The sequence below is a fragment of the Sinohyriopsis cumingii genome, chromosome 2, assembly GCF_028554795.1.
Source record: "Sinohyriopsis cumingii isolate HCF-2022 chromosome 2, ASM2855479v2, whole genome shotgun sequence".
NCBI lineage: Eukaryota > Metazoa > Mollusca > Bivalvia > Unionida > Unionidae > Sinohyriopsis > Sinohyriopsis cumingii.
The window spans coordinates 69,191,890-69,211,552 of record NC_142962.1 but is presented as its reverse complement, the minus strand read 5'-3'; the positions used below and the strand labels follow the sequence as shown (position 1 = coordinate 69,211,552).

The 19,663-nt window shown below is 34.7% G+C and overlaps 1 protein-coding gene across 1 annotated transcript; it reads right to left on the bottom strand.

Moving 5' to 3' along the window:
• Positions 1-749: 749 nt before the first annotated feature.
• LOC149805109 (splicing regulator SDE2-like) lies at positions 750-19,663 on the bottom strand. Its single transcript, XM_089947434.1, has 7 exons — positions 19,449-19,663; positions 14,059-14,173; positions 12,433-12,544; positions 11,805-11,974; positions 9,381-9,540; positions 3,080-3,449; positions 750-1,396 (listed from the first exon to the last, which is right to left on the bottom strand). Exons 1-7 carry the CDS (start codon positions 19,551-19,553, stop codon positions 1,172-1,174), a joined length of 1,257 nt encoding a protein of 418 aa, XP_089803560.1. The 5' UTR covers positions 19,554-19,663; the 3' UTR covers positions 750-1,171.

The following is a 19,663-nucleotide window of genomic DNA, read 5'->3' as shown; positions in this document are numbered from 1 at the left end:
TGGAAAAAAGATTAATATGGTAGTGTAATACTTCTCCAAAAAACTCCATGTATAAACTTATATGACCATGAGATAAAGCCACAAAGAAAATAAATAATTATATGAACTTGTCCCAAAACTTAATATGTCCTACACTCTTCATAACCTCTAATCCATCCGATCAGCAAAGTTACAATATATTCCATCCAGTCATCATTAATAAGAAACAGCCCTGAAAGGAATGCACATCATAATTTGGTGATCTGACAAAAGTAAAGATCATATAGGTATCAATAAAGTCTTGCCTTAAAAACCTGATCCTGAAACCAAGTTCCAATACATACACTGTAGGATCCTACAACGCTACCTGGAGTCAAAATGTGATATATTCTTGGGTAAGACATTGAAATACTGACAATAACATTCCTAACAAAAAATCAATCACCCCACTAATGAAATGAAAGAAAAAGAGATAATACGACTATGAACAGCTGAGCTATGCATGTGTGCACTGGTGCTTTATGCCGAGTTAAAGTTGATCTACTATACTGTGTACTTCTTACAATCTTGTATTAAATACTGTTTATCTGCAGGATTTATTTGCAAGATATTCTCTCTACCCAATGAAACAGATGATTGTTTGAAGGTGACACTTTATAGGTTTACTACAGTATATATATATATATATATATATATATATATATATATATATAAAATACATGAAGGAGCTTGGAAAGGATACATGCATAGAGAACACACAATTCATGACACTGTTTTAGGTGACCGTTTTATTTTACTGATAAGGTATGAAGTGGCATGAATTTTTTTTTTGAAAAATAGTTTTTATCACACATTGGTGTCTTCACTTACATGACCATTCGATTCACTCAAGTCCTATAAAAACTCTAATGAATTACTGAAACTTACTGTAATAAGCGATGTTACTGACGGTGAAGCAGACCAAATCTTAAATTTTTTAGAACCATCCACCAGTCTGAGACTTTGGCAACAGTAAACTTCCAAATGATGAAAAATCAATGGATATTAAGACATTTTTAAGAATTTAATTGTAGCAGTTTGTCTACTAGTTCGGTCCTTAAAATCTTGTAGAAATTTAAATGAGATGATATCCTTAATCCAGTCCACTTCAGTTCAAATATCACCCATGTTCAATGTAAACATTCATCACAGATCATTTCTTTTTGCCCTTTGTTGCGTTTGTTGGTTTAGCCAGAATGGATGGGTCATACTGATCTGGTGTCAATCCTTTGACAGAGAAAAGTCTTTTGCCCCTTTCCTGTATGGTTCCACCACATTTAAGACCCCGAGACATCAGCTCAGCTTTTAACCTCTCTAGGCCAAGGGCTTCCAAATCTTCAGGGCTACCAATGGCTTCAAGATCTATTGGTCCTGTGTCCTGAAAGAAGAAGAAAATACATCAGTGTGCTATAGCACATATTTATAAAAAAACATTGGATTATCTTTCTCCATAGTCATTTCTCAGGATTTCAGTTCCCGCATGTCATAAGAAAAATGCTGCAAATTTCTATTGTAGAAAAAAGTCTGGTTCCAAAAATTGTTTCACTATCTGTAATATTAAAATATGAATTCCATAGAATGCAATGTTTCACCTGCTCTGCTATGCATATCCAAAACCCTTTAAGTACAGCATGAAAAGTAGATCACTGTGACTTACTTTTGCCCGTGGTAACTAGAATCCTCCAAAATGAATACAACCATCATGGCTCAGAGCTGTACGTACAATAGTGTTAAAAAATGCAAAAACTCAGTCATGGAAAATGAAATGTATTCTCTGTGACCCACTGTTGCCTGTGGTCAGTAGTTCCCCACAAGTTGAATACACCCAACAAGTTTTATGACAGTATATACAACAGTGTCAGAGAAACTGAAGCAAAATGCAAAAAATTAGGTAATCACTACAGTGAAAAAATTGTTCACTATGACCTACTTTAGCCATGGTGGACAGTACCCTCCAAACTGAGTAAGCCCATCAAGTTTCATAAATATATAGTCGGAGAAACCAAAAAAAAAGAAAATATAATCAATGTAGCACAAATGTAGGTGACTGTTATCTACTTTTGAAAGTGGTATAGAGTATCCCCTAAGATAATTACCCCAATCATGTTTCATGTCAAAACCTATAGCAGAGAAAAACAAAATGGGAAAGTTTAATGTTGATGAAAATACCATCTGAAAAAGATTTCTGTTTCAACTAAGCAATGTAGGCAAAACAATAATTATGCTGAAAATTAAATCATGCATACCAGAAATACAACCATCTGTGATGTTTATATTTATCCTTTGATTAAAAATTACTTTGTGATCTTAAATGTGTCTATATAAACACTGTCCCAAGCTCTTCTCTAATTTATTCATGTACAAGAGCATACAATATCAATATCGTTGTAAGAGATAGAAGACAGGATGCAAAATAACCATTTTAGTTTTAAAATTTAACAAATCACGAACATTTTATTTTTGAAAAATAGTGGAGTAGTTCCTCAAATTTGAGGAAATTCTCATATTTTGCTCAGAGATAAAACTCATTTAATGAAAATTAAAACATTTTATGACTTTTACATGCTGAACTGTTCTGTTAAAATATAACTGTAAACAAATAAACAATAAGAAAAATATTCAACATCTCAATATAAAGAAGAAACTAAGAATTGTTTAGTGAAACTGGGGTCAAAGGAGAACACAGTTCTTCAAGTTAAACTTGGCATTATTAATATTAAGCCAGCAAAAAAAATCAAACCAGAACAAGGAGAATCTTTGCAGAGTTATAAAATCTAATTCTTACTTGAGATAATTTTACTGACTCTATTCCAACCAATCAAAAGTGTCTGTTTCTACAATCTGAGTTACATTTCCAAGTCTGGAGTAACATTCATTGCTTGAAATGTTAAGTAAACTTTTAAGATGGAAAGTTATGCTGGACTTAAACTTTTTTCTTTTGTTGGTTTGGATCTTATTTTATATACAGGACTCAGTTTTTTAAACTATGTTGCCCTGGGCATCCATTTTGTAAATTTCATAAAGACCTCTGAAAAATAAATATCTTTTTAAATAATCATACCTGTGATGCCTTGCCCTCTTTACTGGTTCCAGTATTTGTCACCTCTCCTTCTAGAGTATTGTTTTTCTTCTGCAGTATTCCCTCAGTGGAGTTTATTCCATTTTGTTCTCCAAAAACAGGAAGAAAAAATCCGTGTTTCCTATCTCTTTTTTCAACGATGTGTTCTGTATCTTTTATCATTTTTTTGTTTGACTGTGACCATAGCGATTCATCATCCTGCTGAGGTTCAATGTTATTCTGAGACCTACTTTTGGTACTATCTTGTCCCAAGTCATTACTATGGTCAATGAATGAAGCATTTGAATCATTTCCCTTGTTTTCTTCCTCCTCACTCTCTAATTCACTTAAATTCTCCACATCAATGCCAATCCTGGAACAAAATAAATGAAAATTCAGTTTATAACATCCATATTTATCTGGAATTAACAATTTAATAACTACCTAAACTTTACAACGGCTTCAATAAGGCTCCCCTCTAATCTCCATTACATAAACTGTTGGCAGATAGCTCAACTTTTCTATACACCTATGCCAATGGTTAACATTTGACCAAAGCAAAAATGTCTCACCAAGCTTTCTTAGTGATAAACATGAGACTTTAATGACAAAAATGTAACAATTGTTCAAATTTTAGTAACAGCATAGCTTGCCACTTGGAGCAAAGTAAATGAGATTTTACACTTGAATTTTAACAAATCCTAGAAACTGGAGTGACAGAAAGAAAATTTGTGAAAGATTCAATCTGGAAAAGCTCTGAGTTTTTCCCTAGTGGAAGCTGAGCAAACCATTATTTAGTTAAATCACATAATTATCAAACGGTGAGAAGTCAGAGTACATGTACTAAAAAGACTGATTTAACAGAATTACGTATATATGAAAATCAGAATTTGATGTGACTCGTCATGCTGAATGTTTGATGAAATATCGTAATGCTACCATTCCTTGTTGACATTCACCTCAGTTCAGAGATAGGCCAGACATCTACATCAATATATCCTTATATTGATAATTACTCAATATCATTCAATACTATTTTAATACTTGATGCATCTTCTATTGTTGTGACTTTGATCAAGAGATTATACCATACATGCCAACCCCTGGCGAGGAAAAAGTGTAATCCAAGTGGACAAAAGAGTAGTTAGAGCAGAAAAAGAGTAATCCATTTATCCCTCTGGACTTTTAACATCAATTACTGCTTCAAGTTTTCGTATATAACACTTTGAGCTTTAAAAAGCAATAGACTCTCATGAGTTGTATTGCATTTCAAAACACTTTGTACCAGCTGAGACTATGAATGTTTTGCACACTAGTAGAGCACTAAGTGCTGGGTTACTGATCCTGGATCTGAATTCAGTTTTATTTTTGTTAACAATACTGAACAATCTCTCACAATTATGTTTATTCAAAGCATTATCAAGCAAATAAAAAAATGTTTTCTCCAGTGGAATCTACTGTTAATTCTGGTAATGAAAGAAGAGCACTCTTACCCTTTTTGTTGTCAAAGTCTCTTACACAGACTCTAAAAAGAGTATGGCTATTTAGCTCTTTGATACATATGTAGCAAAGTTACCCAGTGCAGTGTGCTATAAATAGAAAACATGTTACCTATTCTATTCCATACACGTAGGCCTGCCCGTTAACTGTGCAGTGTATATTACGTTTAACAGCAATTTTAACCATTTTACATTTTTGGTACACATCTTTTAAGTACAGAAAAATTTAAGAGTAAAGTTCGATCGTTATAGCTGTGTAATTTTTTTTCACGGAAGATTTTTTTTAATGTGCTTTAAAATCTTGAGAGAATTCATTCACTGTCAAGTCAGTAAAGCCGCTTGATCAACCGTAGCTGCCATTTCTCATACTCAAAATTGACAAGTTCTTTGCATCTACATCACTAAGTCATCTGGGTCTGTCGTATTATTGGGATGTTAATAAAAATGAGAAAACAAATTATTACTTATTTTGGGAGGGGGATATACCGAAAACGCTTAATCCGAATACAGCTACGTGTAATTTAATGGAAAAAAAGCGTAATGGTTGGCATGTATGGGTAAACCCATATAGTTTTCTAAGAAGACATTTACCCATGTTAAAAGTGATATATACAAACCTCAATCACATGAAAGCTTATTATTCTAAGCAGGTAAATGAGTTCAATTTCACTTAGAAGTATGATTTGTAGCAGATGATGGCAAATGCAAAATTCCTGTACAAAGAGGCAATGTTTGCAAATAATTATGGGTATTTTTCTGCAGAAGCAATTTTTTTTTTCTAAAAAAAGAACTACTTCAGGGAATGATTTTTTTTATAGAAAAAGGCACAAAACATTACAATATAAAAAACTACTTTATTGAATTATTATCTTGTAGCATTACTAACAAAATCCAAACCTGACCACTCCAGTGGCCTAATGATCAGAGCACCCGCCTCGAACGCGGGAGGATGCGGGTTCAAATCCCGGCCAAGTCGTACCAGACTTCTAAAAATGATAATAACACCTGCCGTACTAGGCGTCCAGCATTAAGAGGTTAGTGTTAGGCCTGGTGTCAGGACACTGTGACTGGGTGGGACATCATGCTACATGTCTGCAGCATGATGCTCCAGTGCTAGACATTACTATAAATTGTCAGACTGCAGACATCGTAGTGATAGGCCTGAATTGTTTTAAAAGCTACATTAAAAATACAAATCACACACACACATACATCAAACCTGATTGTTAGACACTCATTACTGGTTACGTCAACTATTCATACCTGTATCACGTGATAATGTGTGGATTTCAAGCCCACATGCCAATCAGAAATGGGAATTTGCATTAGTATTTATCCCACAAAGAATCTATACACAAAGCAAAATTACAGGAACTTTTGGAAGAGTCAAATGTGCATGTAAGAGTCACAATAATTGATATATAAAGACAATATAACAATGTACAACTTAGCAAGAACCACCGACATGTAAAGGTACCATGCGAATAACAGTTCCTATTAAACTAGTTAAAACAAATTTCTTAACCAATCATTGAAGCATAAATGAAGTCACAAGGACCGACCTTTGATTAGGAAAGCCTCATCACTGTTCATTCAGTGTTGTATTAGAGAGTGACCAGATAACAGAAGTTGCTCTAATCCGAGATGCAGGTTAATGACCTACATTTTGCAATATGGCGCAGTATCAGCCAAGCTGGATCCAGGGCCGTAGAGAGCTATCATTAAAATTAAAAGCTGTTTGGCCCAGGCCCCAGGGATATATCCCCAGTCCGCTCCCCCCCTTCAGCCCTGGCTGGATCCATACAAACAAAAGCACATTACCCTACAAGTATTAGTGCATGAGAAGCAAGCATTAAGTAACACAAGACTGAACCAAATTAGAACTGACTGATGCCTGAACAGATGACAGCAACATCATGAATCCTTCCACATATGGCATTAAGCTCACAATACCAAAGAGACCCTAGTGAGGAAAGATGATTTATCTGACTGATACCTGCCTTAAAGATGAATTCATTTGGCCACGAAATCTAGTTAGCATAGCTGACAACCCTGGAGTACAAAAATACTGACTGCTTATGATAAAATACTATTTACAACATCTACAACCATTAGTAAAATAGGACAGTACCTTCCATAATTATTTAATGTCAAAGATGCACGTGCTGCACTCTTGCACCTTCTGAATGGGCACCCTGTTCCATTCTGATGCCCATTTAGAAGGTGCAAGAGTGCAACACAGACTAATATCTCCTCTGCCATAGTGCAGTAATGTGTCAGATATCATGGAAAAATAACTTTTGATGTTAAATGGTGCCAACTTTTTCTCCTTGCAGAGCCAGAGAAAAAGGTTGGCCAGCTAAGAATCTGAGGCACTCAAAAGAACAATGGTATTGAAAACCAAGCCCTGAAAACACACCACTTTCTCTCATAAGCCTTTAGAGTGGAGGCTCTTTTGCTCTTGAGATTCTCTCCACAATCAAGGGTCTGATTTCTTTCTCTCCCAAGGCTGTCCTGACAAAAGCCAAGCATTAAGGAGACGTATGCCTGGATAGGGGTGAAACTCCTGTGACCTTGTCTATTTGAGAAGACTTAGTATGGCCACAATCTTACAGAGTAGGTCTATCGCTAGCTCGAGTAGATTAATGGCTCAGAGTCTATCCCATCTAAGATGGGCTATCAGAATTATCCTAATATTCTGACCCCATATTTTCTGTAATAATATCAATAACAAGACCATGGAGGCAAGCAAAGACCCATAATCCCCTCCCAACTGATTGACAGCATATCCACATCAAAGCTTCAGGTCCAGAACCAGTGAGAGCAAGGTGGGCTGCTTGTGGTTCCACCTTGTTGCAAACAGGTAAATCATGAGACACCCCCAAAGCACATAAATCCAATGAAAAACCAGTGGATGAAGGTTCCATTCCATATGAATAATCTGACCCTGTCTAGACAGAATATCGACTAGAACACTGAGGCTGTTGGGAATGTGATTTGCATATCGATCTGAAGTTGGTAATACCAACAAAGAAACTGCTTAAAAAAGCATGCAGAGACCTAGCAATTCGATGTCCCCATTTGAAGAATTCAGGTACCATTAGAGTTGTTTGAAATAACTACCATCAGAGTCAATCCTTGCAGAGCTGAAAGGTGTTTATGGCAGCTTTCACTTCAAGAAGGTTGATGTGACGAGGCTATTTCCCCAGTCCCCATTAGCCACTGACCCAATCAAAGCCCAGCAGCAAGTCAGCTCTCCCAACACTCATGATGTCATTTGCAGTAGGAGTTTCTCCAAAGAATTCCTGTCATGAGCCAACCATGGTTGGGCCACTGACAGGAATGACTGTACTTTGTTCATGATACTGACCTTCTGGTCAAGTGTATTGGAAATAGAGTGCCACTGAGCCATCCAGAACTCTCTTGCTGAAATCCTGTTGGAAATGTACTCTACGAGTTTGATGATCCATAGGATGCAGACACAAGGGAGATGTACAAGACTGCAATTGGTTACAAACTCCATATACAGATGGACAAAATATTGGGTGGGTGTAGGTTGGAATTTTCCCAGTTCACTAGAAAACTGTGATGATTCAAAAGGGACAGATCATTTCTGTCTTTGAGGAACATGGTGACAATGCAATCCATAATCTTGGTGATGACATAAGGGCTGATATTTAGCCAGGAGAAAGGCCTGCCCAGTTTTCAGAAGTGCTGAAGCCAGTCTGGTCAGCTTCCGTACCAGTTGCTAGAGAGATATATTCTACACTACAATTTCCGTCCCAATATCCATGTGTAACTGTTGGCTTAATTATACTGATGGATCCTTCACTAATATTCCATCATTATGTATATAAGAAGCCATATGTCTGGTAAACAGCTGGATCTATGACTAATATCCCAGCAATTGAGTCTGGGATAGGAAGGCTCAACTGGCTTTGGCCTGTATGGCAACATGGTACTATAAAAAAAAATATATCCCATGTGTCATGTCTTGCAGGCTGAAAAGGCCAAACTAGGACTTCACTGGGTGACTGGACTCCTAAACATAGGGGAACAATTCCAAATTGTATCCAAATTTTCTGGGATCATGAAAGATGGAAAGAGAAATCAAATTTGGACTGGTCAGAAATTGCAACTCTGTCTCCTGCATCAGTCAACATAAATTTTGCTGAAGGGCTGATGTATCCAACAAAAGTATGTTGATTTGTGCTGTCTAAACTGACCAAGTCCAAGAAAGTGATAAATTTCACAAAATATTGCTAAAGTAAAAAAATAAAGTTCCCACCTGTTTGTGAATAAATATGAATCCAAACAGATCTAAAACTTTCAAGGAATGGCTTGAATTTCACACCTCAAGACTTGGATTTAATAGAAGGCTTATTTCTTACTATGCTGTGTAGGAAAATGAAGCTTAAAAACTGGCAACACCTAGCACTGGAAAAAGGTCACAGACAAGAGTTACTGCTCTCTGTACATATGATACAGACAGAAAATACATATTTTCATCTTTAAGTAGGTCTGGATTTGGGAGGTATCAGGCTTATATATATCCTAATGTTAGTGTAATTGGGGAATACATTACAAGGAGAAACAAAATCTTTCACACAGCTGAATTTAGGTCATTAACATTATCAATTTTTATATTTCTATAATGGCTGTTCGAGTACATTTATTTTGGTCCAGTAAATAATTTGTGTATTTGCCTAAGCAAGTGGATTTTAGAGATTTTTCAACCAAGGCAGACATGCCATGAAAGTCTAGTGGCTAAGTTAAAAATAGCTGCACTGAATTTCTGTACATACCACTCTGTCTGTGTCTTCAGCTTTTTATTTCCCCTTGTGTCTAATTCCTCTTTCCCATTTTTTCTCTTCAGGCTGTGACTCTGATCTTCTTCAGATGAATCCCCTGATGATGCAGTGATCGTAGCAGTGGCTGACCGTTTATGCTGGAATTTCTGTAAACCTGGTGAAAAAATGTAATCCTTATAATGAATCAGTTATAAATGGATCACCAAATGTCTTCTGATACACGAAAACATTTGGCTGATTCTGTTTTCATCACTAGTCTAGTGTTCACATTTTAAACTTCAGTATTTTTAAACTTTTGTGAAATAAAGATTGGAACATTAAGGGAGTAAACATTGTTATGCATTTTAATGTTACATACATTAGGCATAAGAAAACTACATGTTCATTGAATATAAAGACCTACAAGGAAAAACATGAAGTAAAGCCATTTTCAAATGTGAATATAACAATTTCTAATCATGGTTTTAACCAGTGACTTTTTTTGGGTTTGCCGCCCTGATTCTATTTATTTTATCTGACAACCAGACATTCTCACCCACCTCCACCCAGGATCTTCTAAATACCCCCCCCAAACCTCACAATGTTTCTGATGTGACCTGTCCTTCATTCACTTGTTTGGTGTTACATGTATAATCATTAAAGAGCTTGTCTTTCATTGTAATGTCTCTTAGAAATTTACTAAACACAGATTATTTAGGACATAAAAATGACTACCTGGCTACTAAGTGCAAATTATATTCTGCTTTAAATCCTGCAAATGCAACTGCACAGAAGCAAAATATTTCATTACATTTTTATCAAACATATTAACTCAAATATCAGTATGTTTAAGACCACTATTATTTCCAAAGTAATATAGTGTTTCAGCAGCAAGTCAAGAAGCTGTTTTTTATGTTCAGGATTATCATCTGGTGAATGAAAAATTATAAAACAAAATGGTAATATGATTTAATGACCCTACAGTTTACTCAACATGAAGCTGGAAACAAATAATTAGTATGAAGAACTGATAGATAATGTGGCTTTGTGCTTGGTACTCTTGATCTATACCTGAGAGGTTACAAGTTTGTGTCATCTGTTCAAGAGGCACTCCACTGGCACAGATGACAATGAAGCAAATGAAAGGCTGGAATAAGTATTTGTCTATCACACCTTCCCCACCAACAAGCAGAGATTTATTCAAACTATGAAGACATTTTGTAATTTAATTTACTCTTCAAAATGAAATACTGTTGCTGGTCAAGTAACTCACAATAAATGACTACATCATACTGTGAACCAAATACCAAGCATTTTTCTTCAATTCAGAAGATTGATGTCTCTGTGTAAAAATCCAGTCTAACAATATTGTCTGTGCCTCATACTTTAATGGTAAGAAAAACTAGAAAAAGCATATGTGCAAGATGTAACAAGTATGGCAAACTAGTCTAACTTCTACTGTAGCAATTGACAGGGTGCTTGTTTGTTCATTTTTTATAAAATGAAGCATTCAGATAATAACAGACATTAGCTTTTCCAGCGAAATTACAGTAGCGAACATTATTTGTGGAGATAATTATTACCATGCCTGGAAGTAATTCATGTTAGTGATGTAGAGTAAAGGGTTGAAATGTATGCATGGTACCAGATACAAACTGAAAGCTGTTTTGTCTGGTGAGGGTACACTGAATGTACAGATGTGCTCGGTGGACTGTATTTATATGGATAAAATGAGTGCTGAGAAACCTTTTTGCTTGAGAACATGAACAAAAAGTACCCAATTAGTTTTGTAAAAATCTTTTATGAGTGAAATACCCAAATGTTATATGTGGTACTGATATACCTACCCTGTGTTTAAAAGTCATTAAGTAGATAACTGAAGTTGTATTGCAAAAACTATTTTCTTTTTTCAGTCATAGTTACCTTGACCTTACAGAACCAGCAAAACCAAACCTGTCTGCATTTTCATCCCATCAAAAGATGAGGCTGAACTCAATGTGTATTTTATTTTCTGTTTGGATTTTACTGCTGCTTTATATTTAATTCAAGTAACATTCTTCACTGGCTAACAAATCTACTCTCAAAAGAGAAAATGGATAAAAAATGTTATGATTTGCTTAATGACTACAACAGGCTGTAATAACAACAGATTGCCAAAATTAAATTAGTGATACCTATATGTATGAACAGCAATGGCTTGAATATGCATGTACTTGCACCCAATCCATGAAAAATGAAAAAGTAGATGAAAAAAAATGGAAAAATGATGAAATATAAAATTATAACAAAACAAAAAAACCAATAAGGACTTTCAATCATTTTTTTCAAGTGCTTCTTTGCAATTTATTTAATATAGACAAAACACTGTCCATCAAAGGTAAAAGTTGTTTCACCATGTATATTGTGCCAAATATATGCTGCAAGTATGCAGTGCAGTACCTGTCTGCAAAGCATCCATTTGGTTCTCAGCTACAAGTGACTTCTGTTTATCATACTTGGGATCATCAAACTTGTGATTCTGGACTGCTCTTCTGCGTGAAATTCTCTCCTCTTTCTGTTGCTGTCGCTCACGTTCTCTTTCAGCTTGTTTGGCTAGCCACTCTTTTAACCTAGAACATTAGGATCATGTAGACTTTTAGTTTTGAAAAGAATCAGATTTTTAAGCCTGTCTTTAAACTATGAGACTTGAATCAAACATAACAAAGGGATTGATGTCCAAAAAAGACTCTACTACAATCCAAGGCAAGTCCATTTCTCTTATTTTTGAGACTGTTGAGTGCTGAAACCATCTCTGATATTCTGCAGCTTTAGCTTTAACAACATGTTTCTTCCACAACAAAAGAACACTGATATGTGAGAGATTTGCAATATTTACCTGAGAGACAAATATTATCCTTGCTAAAGCACTTTTGAACTAAATTTTCTATACATAAAATTTAAATATATGCAAACTATCACTATCAGATTCACAACTGACAAAAATATTTGTTGAAAACATACACATTCTGTAATAAATAACGAATACAAATACTGGTGTGTTACAGTAACAGTACACTGCTATACATACTCTTTTTCATTTTTAACATCCCGCATTCTTCTTCCACTCAGATCACGACAGGCTTCACGATTGGTGGTTTTTTCTATCTGTGCACCAATAGCTCGCAGCATGGAGCCAAAACCTGAAAGTGACATTAACAGTAATTAACCATCTGACAACATTAACACTGAGCTGCCTAATGCTTATGAAAAATATACAAAGAAAAGAGAGTAACACCAAAACTTATGCAAATTATCTGTGCCAATGTCATTGATCAAATGGGAGTTGAATGGATTGTCTATGACTTTAACTGGTTTAAGTCTATCCTTTATCAGATGCTCTCTGATAAAATGCAATTTACTCAAGTATATGAAAGCAAACTCCAAAAGCAAAAAACAAAATAAAAATCTAGGTTATTCAAACCATTTTTCCATTGTTATTTTAACAAGTAATCACTGTGATACTCTTAATGACGACTTATAAATGTCATTTGAGGTAGAGAAAAAACTCAATAACACAAAATGACAAAACAATCTGCAAGTACCTTAGTAAAATAGCACTTAGATACCAGATGTCTGTATTTCTCTGGAGTAGAGAACTAGATACAGTGAAGACTACACTTTATGAAGAATCTCAACCATAATACTTTTACAACAACCCTTTCTTTTAGAAGAAAGCACTTATAAAATCTGAGTCCATTTTTAAAAAATCTGATACAGAACTAATGTACAGACACAATTTTCAGATGGCAAAACATTTAAACAAAAACAACAAACTTCATAATAAAAACTGCAATTCTTTGCCATGATTCACTGATGTTTGCCTTACAATTACAGGGTCCAGTCTAGAACTTAATGTCAGGAGGGGATTATACCTATCCCCATCCATTTGAAGACAAAGGTAAGTTTCTATGTATTAGAGGGATTTATTGAAGAAATAAAGGTAGGGTTACAAATATAATGTACATTTTCATGTATTCTGTTTATTTTAGGGGAGTTTAAAAAAAATTTTTTTTGCACAAATTGCACAATCATGCTCTCTAGAACAGACCCTGTAGTTAAAGTTGAAAAGCAGTGTAATTTATAGGGATTTATCTACCAGTTTTAAAATGAAGACTCTGATTGATGGAACTCAGAAACTGAATGCATTGACAAAAAAACATTTTAATTTTAAAAATGTTTGCAGTTAATTCACACAAATTTACAAAACATTTATATATAATTATCTAGCGTATGTTACTTTTACTCCTGCTGCTTTAGTATTTTCAAGGCAAATCACTTCGAATGTTTTTAAACATTCTGACTAGGAATTTGTTACTATCACATTGGAAAACAGAAAATGTTTGACATTTTTTAATGAACACAGGAAAATCTGCTTTATTTTCACGGTTCACAAACTAAATAAATGTTCATTTCTGTGTTAAATCAAATATTTACATACTGAATGAACAATATTCATAGAAAAAGTAACACTGTTCAATAAGCAATAACAGTCAAGGAATGAAGAATTAAGTTTAACAAAAACTAAATTCCTTAGTGCATCCCTTAACTTGTACACCCAATAATCACACATATTTTTCCATGTGAGGAACACTGAAACTACATTTAACATTCGAGTGCCAAAAAAGATTTCTGAATTTTTACTTCAGTTACTAACCTCCTTTTCCTCCCAACAATCTGGGTACAATTTGGTACACAGCATTTGCCTGAACAGGATCATCATCGGACACCAATCTGCCATCCTTGATGATATAAACATCATCATGGGGTACCTGAAAAAAGAACATTCTTGTTTACAAATCTGTACTTTTAACACTCTACAAAATGTAGCTACTTTGTTAATAAATTAGCATACTCTATTGTATAACCTTCATTCTTGGTAAATTCAACATGTTTGGATTTGAATACTGGCAATTGCCAGGTACTGGTCTAATAATACCAATACTATTCAACTCTAGTATGGATTCATAATTCTGCTGATAATATTTCTGGTGTCAAAATTATGACCTGGAAAATCATAGCCCAAATTCTGTTTCATATACAGTATATATTAAACATTTTCCTTATATGAATACACAAAGTCTGGTCAAAAAATATTTTAAAAATATTAATGTAATTAATAAGATGTGCATTTAACCTCTGACACACTCCAAGGGATGGAAATAAAGAAAGACAAAAATTATACCCCTCTTACCAATGATTATTATTTGTCAGCATGATTACAAAGTTTTGTGAGATTTTCACTTAAAGGTTTCAGCTTGGATGTGGTAATATATGTACCTATATATGTATGTGTGTGTGTTGTTTTCATTCTCTGATTTGAATGATGCCCTCTATTTCCCAGTATGCATATTTGCATTTAACCCTGGTTTTGAGCAATACTTTATTTTCAAGTAGAAATTTTTCTATCTATATTATAAACACATTTGGTGCATGTTTAAAAACTATTCATATGCAGTACATTTTGGCAGTATGACTTAAAAAGAGAACAACAAAAGCTACACATTGTAATGAATTTTAACTGTAACTAGATTACAGTATTATATGTGCAAGTTAATACAAATGCTTAATCAACTACCTTTAATCAATAATATTTCTTTTTACTTTCTAAAAGTTCACCATAAAATGGCAGTTGAAAAGATTTCTAACCTTGTTTAAAACAACCCCTGTATCATGTACAGGAGAACAAATGCATGTCTTTCAGATCATAGTTTGTTCTAATTTCTTTGTTGCCAACAAAACTTTTCAGTAACTGTTCACAGACAAAACAATGAAGAATTAAAGTCAATATACAAATGAACTCTTCCCCCCCCATAACAAATCAACACAGCCAACATGCAAGTGTATGTATATTTAGAAAGAATGGTTTTCTTAACGTAACCACATACTTTATAGCCTCGTTACACTAATCCATTGATTGGATTGAAAAATAATGTTTTATTATTTGTCTATGTACATGGTGTAATATTAGGCATTGGTTCAATAGTATTTGCTGTTTTTAACTTTCTTTGTATTTTCCCAAAAAGAGGGAATTCAGAATAGAACCCTGACCTTACAGTGTCTCTAGAATTCCGCAACATAGCATTATCCTGCATGTTTCTGACAAAAAGGAATGCATTTAAAGCCATGCCTTTAATAACGTAATATTTAGACTATGCTTTTATGAATTGTAGATTTTAATGAATATATTTGCTCAATGGTTCACGAAAAGAGACAATCTAATCAAGTGGTACTTTCCAGACACAGTGATGTCTGCCATTATTTCCAAATTCCCATGACAGGTTCACTTACAGTTCCAACCTAAATTTAAGAAGAAAATAATGTCCATGCGGCAGTTAAAATATTCATGCTACTGATTCTATTCTAAAAACCCAAATTACTATTTACTTAAGTTTAAGTTTTAAAACACATATTTGGATGTTTTTATCATCAAAGGATAACTTGCAGATATCTGGCAATACTTAAGTTGCTGACTTGCTCAGGAATAGGTTGATGGTCAATCAGCTATCAAAACTGATGCTGGTGAATGTGCAAGAGTTGGTTTGTCTGCAAAATTTATATCAACACCAATTATTTGATGGCCTGAAGCCTATATCTTGCCTTGTGCTGTAACTTAACACTGTAACTAACCTGGTCAAGGCAAGAAAGCATCTCAAAAAGGACAGTCATTCACTTTCACATTTTTTCATTTCCAATTTAGTTCAAATACAATAAACTAACTAAAACAAGAAAAGATAAATAAATGCTGCCTACAGTGCATCTTCACTCAATGACCATCACTTTCCAAACAATTAAAACCAGTCTCAAAAAAAGCAGAAATGCTATTTCTTTATTTATGTATATAAAAAGACGATTCTGTATCCTTTAAAAAATAGACACGTTTATCCCATGTTTTGAAAATCTGTAACTTGGTTTTACATATCAATTTGTTGCACGATTTACAAGTTAACTTGCCCAATGGTCAGGACAAACTCAAATTTAATTCAGGCTGCTAAAGTTTGTAAAGTACTTGCCCATGGACAGGTTTAAAATAAAAAATGAGAGAAAGAGTTCAGTTCATAAAACTTTAAGTTATGCAAGTTGTATGAACTGGGATCTTGGCATAGTAGATATATCAATATCTTTATCCCACTGTTCGCAAATATGTCACTAAATAATTCATGAAAATAATCACTGTCAACAGTAGCATGTGGCTGTACAGTTATTGTTTACATGCTACATGTACTCATACTGACCAAACTGAAACAACAAAATGTAATCATATTGCTGAGGTTACCAAAGGGATAAGACTATTCCATAGGGAAATGAAAACCCATTCAATGTAAATTTGTCAAATACAGTTTTGCAATATGCCCTACTTCAACTTCCTTCACCGCTAGATACTCAGTTTCAAGAGATTGTAATGTAAGTTTCATCTGCATTTTATATTACCATTGGTAGCCATTATAAGCATAAAAATAAAGTTACTTTTTCAATCTGAAAAGGAAACTTTCACAGCACAATCAATATGTTCCAATCACTGACCACTTTGGACAATGCAACAATCAATCCAAGTCCATTGTTTTTATTCAAGTCTGACTTCCTTTGATGAATGGTGCACTGTTTTTATTGACGACTGTAGCCAGCTCACTTTGATGAAGGGTACAGGCATTACTGAAGTCACCACAAAAATGCAACTCTGGAGGACCAAATAAATGCCAGTTTGTGCAAGTTATGGCAACATTACAGCATGGCAGCAACATCAATAATTGTTTAACCAAGGTGGGGTTGGAAAAAGGCAGGTTTTCAACATAAACCATTAGAAAACAAGGGACTGTTCTAGTTGGGACCCAAGCTGTTTATATATGTAATAGGTGGATGGCAAAATTCAAAGACTTGCCAGTCTTGCTTCAGCCACCTGCTTTGTGGAAAAATGTGTTGATCAGTTAGCTGTGCTGATATCTACAATGAAAGAATTCACTGGCTGAAAGACCCCTTGATGCACATGTTGCCATTAAAAGAGTACATCAAAATAACATGATGCAAAAGCTGGGCGGGCAAGTTCAAAGACTGACTGGCGGCTGGGTGGGAAAATGTACTGATATTTACAGTGACTGAATTCAGAGGCAGAAAGACCCAGAGATGTACAGTACATGTGGTCATTTATAAGAGTACATCAAATAAACTGCTTTAGCTTTCATTATTGTGTTCATTTCTGAATTAAGCGGAATAAGCAGTGCACGTGACCTCGGAATCAAGATATATTGACACTTAGACAAAATGCCATTCACAAATTTGGATAAGTATTTTGGGGTTAAATGGCAAACTGACGAAGATTGTAACGAGTTCAGAAGAGTGCTAAAGTTCTTAAAACTGATAGTTTGGATGGGACAGTAGCACAGTGTAAGAAAGTGTGTGATGCCTAGCTTAGTGTTTGGAATAAGTCCTTACTTGGATTGACCAAAGTCAGTCTCACTCTGATAGACAAACAACAGCTATGTTGGTGTTATAAAGAATGTAGAAATGAAACTCAATGGTAAGCAATAGTTCTTGTAATTTCATAGCTTTTTTGGAGGGGACTGCAAATTTTGCTGGTGGAACTCCTATTTTTACCAAAATGGGAGTCCTGAACTCATAGTTTTAAAATCCTAGCAAGACCTCTGTATACTTGGCTTAGGTGCAAAGCTGAAGATTGTAAATCTGAAAAGACTGCAACAAAAAGGTTAAATCTTTGGGATAACTCTGAATGCATAGCTTTCACTACTGCAAATTTAACTCAGGACCTTCACCACCCAAGCCAGTGCACATACATATGATATCCAGACTGGCTTAGCTACTGAAAAAGCAAGAGAGAGAGAGAGAGAGAGAGAGGGAGAGAGAGAGAGAGAGAGAGAGAAAGATTAAGTGTGGTTAATAGAAAATCTGCTGGGAATAACGAGATTTGCTGGTTTGGAATGGTCTGCATGGTATTCATAACAACATTCCCAAAAGCTGCTAAAGAGAAAGAGAGTGAAAATTGTTACAAGAAATAGTCAAGTATTACATGTGAGACCTCAACACTGATATTTGTTTTGGGCATCAGGGTCTTACTGTCTAACGGTGCTGTGTAGCGTGTTTTGATGTTGACTAATATTGTAATGAAAGCCACATTTTCAGAATATCTCACACAACTGACAACTAAAATAATGACACTTTTCTACAAAGTAAAATCATAATGTCTTAGTGAGACTTTACTTACTCTGATGTCTTTTCTCTAATAAATTCAAATTCTCAAAAGAAATGGACCTGTTTTCAAGTTAGTTTCATTGGCCTACATTTCAGTTGGCTGTAAAATGATGAAAGCCAAAATCAGGTAAGTTGAAATATTATTTAACGAAATGAATACAAACATATTATGACAACTGGAATTGTAAGCAATGTTTTGTTTTGTTCAAGAAACATCCCACACATGAACCTACTTTCGCATACCTCAACTACCATCGCATTTCAGCAAATTCAAATGTCAATGGAACATGAAAATGCAATGTTGATATGGGCTGCCACGTGTGTGAGATATTCCTGAAACTGATTACTCTTTCCAATATGTCAACCGATATCAGAACACAGTCTACAAGCCCCTTATTTGGGTTGTAAGACATAGGAATAAAACAAAAATAACGTGCTATTTCTTACACTGTAGGACTAGAAACATACATGAGATGACATAACTTCTAGTACAGTCCAATTTTACATGGAATCAAGAGTAAACCAGGAACTATAGTTTTCTTTCCATGTGTACGTTAGTACTACAATGCAAGACATCGACCATTTGCGGCAGCCTAATAAAAACTCACAAATATCAGGATTGGCGTATTACATTGTAGGACCACAGGAGTCTGACGTTTTATCAATAAAGTACGGCGAAATCTCTGACATGAAATTACCTTATCGGCAATATAAATGTTCATTTTGCCGTACTTCACTGATAAAAAGTCAGACTCCTGTATTCATAACGTTTTAAATAACATAAAGAAAAAGAATACACCATCCGAAATTAGGGAGAAGCAAAAAATAAAATACAAGTGTTACCTTATCCAAGAAAATTCCACTTTTGAACGAACCTATGTTATAGTAATCACTAGTCGGTATACAAACTAGTTTCCCTGAGAAAACATGTCGCACAAATACTGACATTCTAAACAATTACAGATACAATTCAGGCGTGGTAAAGATTCGTTAAAAAGAACTTCCTTCAACTGCGTTTCACTCTCACTAAAATTTATTTTTTTACCAAACGACAATCG

What these genes read in the sequence shown, in the direction of transcription:
- LOC149805109 (XM_089947434.1), bottom strand. Translation starts at nt 19,553, where the DNA reads ATGTCAGTATTTGTGCGACATGTTTTCTCAGGGAAACTAGTTTGTATA. An exon ending in GTGGAATTTTCTTGGATAAG is followed by an intron (nt 14,174 to 19,448) that starts GTAACACTTGTA and finishes TTCTTTTTTCAG; the next exon opens with GTACCCCATGATGATGTTTA. An exon ending in AATGGATGCTTTGCAGACAG is followed by an intron (nt 9,541 to 11,804) that starts GTACTGCACTGC and finishes TTTTTTCACCAG; the next exon opens with GTTTACAGAAATTCCAGCAT.